The sequence below is a fragment of the Bison bison genome, unplaced genomic scaffold, assembly GCF_000754665.1.
Source record: "Bison bison bison isolate TAMUID 2011002044 unplaced genomic scaffold, Bison_UMD1.0 scf7180017864484, whole genome shotgun sequence".
NCBI lineage: Eukaryota > Metazoa > Chordata > Mammalia > Artiodactyla > Bovidae > Bison > Bison bison.
In genome coordinates, this window is record NW_011495044.1 from 1,453,605 (window position 1) to 1,462,436 (window position 8,832).

General features: G+C 46.2%; 1 protein-coding gene and 1 pseudogene across 2 annotated transcripts in view; both read right to left on the reverse strand.

Moving 5' to 3' along the window:
- The window catches only part of FAM183A (family with sequence similarity 183, member A), an 8,548-nt gene extending 779 nt beyond the window's left edge, over positions 1-7,769 (reverse strand). The window contains exons 1-3 of one of the 2 annotated variants that reach the window (XM_010862626.1): positions 7,537-7,769; positions 4,466-4,525; positions 681-784 (exon numbers count right to left, since the gene is read on the reverse strand). In XM_010862626.1, the coding sequence (XP_010860928.1) occupies positions 681-784; positions 4,466-4,525; positions 7,537-7,669 (297 nt within the window). In that variant the 5' untranslated portion in view covers positions 7,670-7,769. The remainder of the gene's footprint in view (positions 1-680; positions 785-4,465; positions 4,526-7,536) is intronic. The other variant, XM_010862627.1, reaches the window with a different exon arrangement.
- Positions 3,536-4,005, reverse strand: LOC105004962 (annotated as a pseudogene).
- Positions 7,770-8,832: the final 1,063 nt, after the last annotated feature.

An 8,832-nucleotide genomic window follows, 5' to 3' on the forward strand; every position in this document is an offset into this window, starting at 1 on the left:
AGCTGACTCATTTGAAAAGACCCTGATGCTGGGAAAGGTTGAGGGCAGGAGGAGAAGGGGATGACAGAGGATGAGATGGTTAGATGGCATCACCAACTTGATGGACATGAATTTGAGTGAACTCCGGGAGTTGGTGATGGACAGGGAGGCCTGGTGTGCTGCGGTTCGTGAGGTCGCAAAGATTCGGACACGACTGAGTGACTGAACTGAACTGAACTGATGCTAAAGACTGCATTTCCAGGCTCCTTGCACTTAGTGGTGCTTTTCCAATCAATGACACAAATATGTTACTAGCATTCACATTTTCCAGAGAAGGGGACAGAACTTGGAGATGTAGGTGACATGCCCGAGACCACTCTACTAACAGCTGGGAGAGCAAACTCAGGCCATCTGTCATCAGCAAGCTTTGTTTAATCCACACTTGGCAGTATTCACTTTGTACCAGGCACTGTGTTCTAAGCACTGTCTTATCTAATCCTTGGAACAATTTTATGAGAGACATACTGGATTATCTCCATTGTACTAAGAGGAATCTTAGTCACAAAAGAGCTTAGTCACTTCCCAGGGTCACACAGCTATTACATGGTAGCCAGAAAAGTCCAGGCATCTGGCTCCAAACTCTGTTTCCTTAACCACCACTGGATTACCCCTGATCTTCCAAGTAAAGGAGACCCACTTACCAAAGGCTCAGAATCCCATCCAATCTCTTGACCTTCAGTCTGTGTCTCTGGGTATTTCTTTCTTGGTCCCTGGGCAGCGTGGTGGATAAGATTTAGAAACCTGGCTGGGAGATGAGGCAGGGGTTACAAAGGAGTCAGGTTTGGGGACCAATGAGAGATGCTGTGCCCTTGACTCTGGTACATCCTCCTGGCAGGCAGAGCACCAGCCTCAGAGGCTTGCCTAGACAAGACACAGGCATCTGGTTCTTCCACGCATCTCTCAACAAACATCTGTTGAGAACAAACTCTGTGCCAGGCACTGTTTGGGCCCTGGAGGCAGAGCGGAGTGAGATAGACATGGTTCCTGGTCTCCTGGTAATGTAGACTGGGTGAGGGGGTCAGGGGATGCAATATACAAGTATAAAAACAAACCCGACATGTACTCACTGCTGTATTTAAAGTGGGTAACCAACAAGGACCTACTGTATAGCACAGGGAACTCTGCTCAATGTCAGGTGACAGCCTGGGTGGGAGGGGAGTTTGGGGGATAATGGATACATGTATATGTGTGGCTGAGTTGCTCTGCTGTGCACCTGAAATACCACATTATTAATTGGTTATACTCCAATATAAAATGGAAAGTTAGAAATAAAAAGAAAAACAAACCGCGTAGAGGCAGGCAGTGATGGACACTGTGAAGACAGGAGTAGGCCGGGGGCAGGGGGAGGCAGGGCTGGCTACTTAGGATGACGAGGGGAGGCCTCTCTGGATGCCTTGCTGGTGCCAGCCCTGAGAGAGGCAGAGGAGGAGCACATCACAGGCAGAAAGAACAAAGGCCCTGGGGCATGAGCAAGTTTGGGCAATGAAGCTGCAGAAGAGACTGAGGAGCTGGACTATAAGAAGTGAGGTCAGATCCTTCTGGATTGAAATCAGCATGGCTGTCAACACCAGGTATATTTCTAACTCTACACCTTAAGGACTTAAGTAGATTTCATTTTCTACCTTATGCAGTCTCTGTTTGAGGGAGGTAGTCTGACAAAGGGAGGAAGCTGGCTTGTAGTCAGACATTCATGGCCCTTCTACTACTAGCTTGACAGGTGGTTTAACTTCTCTGGGCCTCACTTTGCTCATCTGTAAAATGGGAGGAAGACATCTACCTCAGCAAGATGTTCGAGAATGGAATTAAAAAATAAAGGACTGGGCACTGGGCCGATCTAATCCTGAATACAAGGCGGCTTGTAATGAAGTCCTTACCACCTGCTTTTTTCCTTATTGCTACAAGTCCCCAGCTGGTATACTTTGCTCTAGCCAGGCTGGTGTCTCCACTACAGATGGAAATCTCACTTCCTTGTTCTCTATCAGTCTATTTCCTTGTCTGTCTCCACAATGCTATGAAATCCTCACTCCTTCTGCCCACCCCCATTTCCCAACCCTTCCTCCATCAAACTCCACCCTAAGAAGGTAGAGGGGAAGGAGAAAAGCTTGTCAGCAGAGTTAGGCTTCCTATCAAGTATCTTCTTCCCCTATTCTTAAATGTGGCCCCACTTACCTGTATTATCACAGCCATGCCAAATACTCCCAGTTCTTGGCCATGCTGGTGTCTCATTTCTGTGCTTTCTCGTGTAACCAGAATGTCCTTCCACATTCTTCTGCACCTAACATACTCCACCTCACCTTCTCCAGGAGCAATTTCCAGAACTTTACTGTCTGAGGTGGGCACCTATTTCCCATGCTGCTGCCATCCCAGTCTAGCTCTCTGTTTACCTGGGTATTTACATGTCTGTCTCTTTGCCTATGGTATGACATTCCCAGCCCCATTCTAGTGACTATCACCAGGTAATAATGAAAATAATATTAATAACATGTCCCGATCACTATGTACTACTTTTTTTTTTAACGTAATACTATTTAACTTCAAAAACATTTCAGCATTCTAAACATACAAAAAAACAAACAAAAAACAGAACGTTGCAGATTGTGTTTAGTATAGAAGGTTCTTGAACTTTCACTGGTGCTGTGGCTCTTGGCTTTGCTGACAAGAGTTCTACAGTTTTTTGTTTTTTTTTTTAAAAACAGTTTAAAACTACCGCACTTCAACTAAAAAGGATCCAAAACACTTCTCATGCCAGCTGACCCCTGCCCCCTTTTCCACAGCTAAGAATGGCAGCAGGATGCTATGTCACTATATACAAAAACAAGCCAACCTGAAGCTAAATGGATGCCCACTGCGGTGTTCACAGGTCCAGCCCCACAGTGCACACCCTGAGCCTGCCCCTCCAGAAGGCATCACCCGCACAGCCTCCACACCAAGCAAGGAGCTTGACGTCAAGAGTGTGCCTTGGTTGCTTCTTTTTACAAACTATAGATATGTACAGTTGAGAACTCGGGATTTCTAGCCAATGACCATAGAATTAACACACCACCTTACAGATTAAAAAAAAAAAAAGTGCGAGAAACATCTTTAAGCCTTGTCACACCAACAGCAAAGTGCACAGAGTGAGGAGAACATGAGAGCCTTTTCGTTTTAAAAATGTTTGGATATATGTACAACTTTGATACAGTTTCCAGGTGCTCCAGATACCCACGGCCACTTCCTGTAAACTGCTGGCAATTACTAGAGCACTTGGAGAGACTACGATACGATCATGATCCAATCGGGTAGTTAAACCTAACGAGGGCAACAGACACGTCTTGGATGAGAGGTGTGTCAATCACAGCGCTCCCTGCTCTAAGGTATTCACAAGGAGACAGATCAACAGCTCTGAAAATTTATCCTCCTCCTCCCCTTCTTCCTTCTCCTCCTCTTTGTCTTCCTTTTCCACTTTTTTCCAGGCAACTTTATCAGGACCTTTGGCGCCATCAACTTCCATTTAGACCTAGTCTGCGACATCCTTCTCATACTTCTCCTCCAGTTTTGCTGCCTGGTTGATGTATGGCTGCTTCTCCCTGACACTTAAGTTATTCCACATCTCGCCTAGCTTCCTTGCCACGTCTCTAATAGAGATGCCAGGGTTTATAGACTTGATCTTGGGGCAGAATTCAGAGCAGAATAGGAAAAATCCAGATGGTGGTCTCTTGGAGGCATTAGGGTCCCTCTTCTTCTTGCCTCCCTTAGCTGGTCCGTAATCCTTCATTTATCGATCATAGCACATTTTATCCACCTCTGCCATTTCATTGAATTTAGACTTCTCTTACCTCTCGGAGCATTTCTTGGAAAACACAGCAAATTTGACAGGGACCTCAAAATAGGGACAGGGTTTTTCTTATGTTCCTCTCTGCACGTCTGCACAAAGAAGACATAAGCAGTCATCTTGCCCTTTGATTTCTTGGGATCACCTTTAGCCATCTTGACTGTATTGTTTGCTAGTCTGGGCAGCGTGGGGCCCTAGATACTGTTTTAAACACTTGCAATATATTGTTTAATTCTCACAACATCTCTAAGAAATAGGTTCAGAAATGTTAAAAAAAAAAAAAAAAGTGCCCAAAGTCACACAGTTAATGAATGGCAGAACCAGGATTTGAACTCAGTTAGTAGAACTCCAGAACCTGTGCTTGTTATCAGCTAAGTATTGGATGGATGAACAAATGTAATGTCAGGGCCATGAGGAGCATGTTTTTTGGTTTGACAGTTAATAAACTGGCAGTTTTGAAAATGCTGGTTTCTCGTGAGTTTTGTCAGTATGAATTCAGCTTTCAGATGATCGAACAGAGGACTGAGGCCTGCCCTAAGGAACCACTACCCTGAGAGTCTCCCAGCCAGCTGCCTCGGTCTCTGTCTCAACATCATTCTCAAATCCTGGACTTACCATCTGCAGGTTCTTCCAGGTTATCATGCCAAGACATGGGCTTTCTGGCGATTGTGTGAACTGGAGAAAAACAGTATCATAGGTTTAAGTTAAAAAAGTTTCTCCCTGGCCTTTCTAAGACACTCCCTATGCTGGGTACCCATTTAGCATTTTTTGAGTGTCTGTCCAATGTCAGATATTACGCTGGGCACTAGGGCATAGGATCTTCAAGGACCTCACAATCTGAGAGGCACTGTCCTGATGATGGCCACCAGCTATGTGTGGAGACTTGAATTTGAGTAATTTAAATTTAATACAATTAAAAATCAGTCCCACAGCTGCATTTCAAGTGATCAACAGCCACATATGGCTACTGGCTGCCATTCAGATCAGCACAGACAGAGAACATTTCCATTATCTCGGAATGGTCTCTTGGACAGACTGATCTATGGAGCTGCAGATGTATCAGGCAGCCAGAGATAGTGATATATACCCAGGAGGCCATGTGGTACCAGGTGGAGGATGCACAGACATCTATTCAGCTCATAATTACTGATGCAGTGGAGGTAGGGCTGTGAACAAGACAGAGAAGGTCCCTGTTCTCCCCGAGCTTTCACTCTACTTGTGGTGATGCTCAATAAACAGATGTATAATATCAGGCAAATATAAGTAAGATGCGCAACCACATAGAGCACATTATATGGATAAACCCATGTTGATGGTGGGGCACAGTGTGGGTGATGTGTCTCTAAAGACAGACAGAGGAGCAGAGTCCTGAATAAACTTGCTGTGTGAGATACATGGGGGAAGATCCAAGAGTGAGCTTGGTGAGTTAGAGAAATATCAAGAAGCAGAGTAATTCTGGTGGAGGGAGCTAGGTGGAATGGAGTAGTAAGTGAGCAGAGGCCAGAAGGAACCAGTGGTCTCCATGTGTTTTATCCCTATCTCCTACCAGTAAAAAAAAACAAAAACTTCCACATGTGTATATTGATATAGTCTCTATGCACTATTGTCCTATATTAACAAAGCATCATTTCTTTCTTTATACATAAGTATAATGATAAGTAAAAATTCTAATATTTCCTCACTTAATCCCAATGGATCATATTAATCATGTGCCTGACGATTGTGAGCTGAGAGACCAAGCACCTTTCCTAGGAAGCCTGGACACTGCTGGAAGGGATTATGAAAATTGTTGAAATGGGCCAAGCTTAAACAGAATTGGATGTTAAGTGGTTTTCTTGAAATTAGTAGTTGGAGGATCCAGAGGAAAACCAGGTTATCATAAGCAAAATGAAGATATACATTTTCTGTACTCTCATCCCCCACCCCCAACCCCCAAAGGTAAGTATGTGAGGAGGTGGTTATGCTTAAATAAATGACTGACCTAATTATTTCACTGTATAAATGTATATTTAAATGTCACATGGTATGCATTGGAGGAGGAAATGGCAACCCACCCCAGTATTCTTGCCTGGAGAATCCCAGGGATGGGGGAGCCTGGTGGGCTGCCTTCTACAGGGTTGCACAGAGTCTGACACGACTGAAGCGACTTAGCAGCAGCAGCAGCAGCATACCCTAACTATATGCAAATCTTATTTTAAAATAATGACAATCCATTTCTTCTACACAGCTGGGCTGCAGTGGACTACAGCTAATCAGGTCCAGGACTGGGAGGTCTTTTCCCATTGGAAAAGACCCTGATGCTAGGAAAGATTGAAGGCAGGAGGAGAAGGGGATGACAGAGAATAAGATGGTTGGATGGCATCCCTGACTCCACGGACATGAGTTTGAGCAAGCTCCAGGAGTTGGTGAAGGACAAGGAAGCCTGGTGTCGCAAAGAGTCGGACATGACTGAATGACAAACGACAAGGGCTGGAGGAGAATTCAGAAAGAAGAGAAAGTGAAGAGATGGGGGAATAGCATGGTGATTTAGGAATTCCACGCATTCAGATATGGTGGGACAGAAAAGAGCCTGTGGGTGCTGCAGAATAGACACTAAAATGTTTATTAAAGGAACAGGGTGCGGGTAGAGGGGAGTTGGGATAAAGCTGAGTGAGCAGCAGAACCACATCCACAGGGGCCTTAGGTTCTGATCAGGGTAAACCTCAGCTCAGAAGCTGTGGGGCCTCTGAGACAGCTCTCACCAGCCATGGTATAGGGGAGGGTTGGAGGGTTGGGCCTGGAGGGAGAAAGAGAGTTAGGAAAGCATCAGATCAATGCAGGCAGGAGTGAGGAGGGCCCTGCTAAGGCTTCGGAGGCCAGATGGAGAGAGGGCGGAGCTAAGTGAGGATTCGCAGTCTTGCGCGATGGCGTCTCCCATTGAGGCAGGAACGTGGGAACCGTCCTGTGAGAGAAACGCTAAGGAAAGGAACAGTACGGTGCCTACTGAGCTGTGTGGAGCGAGAGAGAGAGAGACTGCGGATGACTCCCAGGCTTCTAACTAGGGAGAGAAGAGTGGCTGTGGTGCCTTGTGCTTAAAACAAGATCTTCTGGAGTAGCCACAGGTGGGAGAGGGGTGCGGGATGAACCAGGGAAAGGGAGCTGGGAGGTGGTTGTGGACTTGGGTCTGGGTCTCCATTTGAGACTCAGTGGCCTTTAGAGGGAGCTGATGTTACAGGACCAGATGAAACTGGCCCAGGAATGTGCAAAGGGAGAAGAGTTGGGGTGGGGCCATTTAATTAGGGGGCATTTAACTAATTGGGCCTTGAGTCTGTGCCCCTTAAATTTTCTGAAGGTCCTCAGACAATATAAGAAGATGGAAAGAAATCCTTTAACTTATCAACAACAAACCAAAACACACGCAAAACACAAAACCCTGCAAAATATTTCAAAAGCAATTTTATAAAGAACCTTTCAAATTCGTTACAATAAAATATTTAATCAGGATGTGGATGCATTTTAATACATCTGTTTGACGTGATGGGGAATGAGACCCCCTCCCCAACCCCAAAGTCATAGTTCTGAAATGTTGAGAATAGGGGCGAGGTCAGAGGAGGTGTCTCTTACTGGGCTCCACCCTGCACCCCCTGCCCCGCACACCTGCCGGCTCCTTCCCTCTTTTCCTCCCTCCGTCTGGTAGCGCCCCTCACCCTTGCGGAGTGGATTCACGTGATACTGCGTGTAGAGTTTCTGGGTTCGTAGCTCTTTGAGGTACAGTTCCCGCAGGATCTGGTTCTGGTGGACCTCATCTGCGATCGCTTTCTCCTTCTGGTGTCCAGCCATGGCCTTGGCTCTGCTGTGTCCGGTCAGTACAGCGCCGCCTCACCTCGCCAGACGCTCACCAGGTGCCAGGCCAAAGGCTGTTTCCAGGCAACAGAGTCCCAAGCCGGCTCCAGGCAACCGGTCCTAGCTCACCCGCCTCCCTTAGACCTCGCTCCTGCTCGCCCATCCCCCAGCCCCAAATCTTAGAACGCCCTCTGGGCGCTCAACCCACCTCCCCCAGCTTCTCAGGACATATCTAGCCTGGTTACAGAACCGCTGCCCGACACTTGCAGAAAACAGACTCGCCATGAAGTGACCAGTCAATCCTAGAGGAAATCAGTCCTGAGTATTCATTGGAAGGACTGATTCTGAAGCTGAAACTCCAATCCTTTGGCCACCTGATGCCAGGAACTGACTCACTGGAAAAAACCCTGATGCTGGGAAGGATTGAAGGCAGGAGGAGAAGAGGATGACAGAGGATGAGATGGTTGGATGACATCACCGACTCAACAGACTTGAGTTTGAGGAAGCTCTGGGAGTTGATGATGGACAAGGAAGCCTGGCTGCTGCAGTCCATGGGGTTGCAAACAGCTGGACACAATGAGCGACTGAACTGAATGATAAAGTGACAGACCCAAGATGTAATGGGCTTAGGATTCAGCCTCACCTTGACTAGTCATTTCCTGAAAAATATTTTGGAAGGCGTAAGAAACCTCTCTACATTAAAGCACATGTCCAAAATTGAGACCCTCTATGTTTATCTCTGCATATAAGTTAAATAAGCAGGGTGACAATATACAGCCTTGACGTACTCCTTTTCCTATTTGGAACCAGTCTGTTGTTCCATGTCCAGTTCTAACTGTTGCTTCCTGACTTGCATATAGGTTTCTCAAGAGGCAGGTCAGGTGGTCTGCTATTCCCATCTCTTTCAGAATTTTCCACAGTTTACTGTGATCCACACAGTCAAAGGCTTTGGCATAGTCAATAAAGCAGAAATATGTTTTTCTGGAACTCTCTTGCTTTTTCTATGATCCCGTGGATGTTGGCAATTTGATCTCTGGTTCCTCTGCCTTTTCTAAAACCAGCTTGAACATCAGGAAGTTCACGGTTCATGTATTGCTGAAGCCTGGCTTGGAGAATTTTGAGCATTACTTTACTAGCATGTGAGATGAGTGCAATTGTGC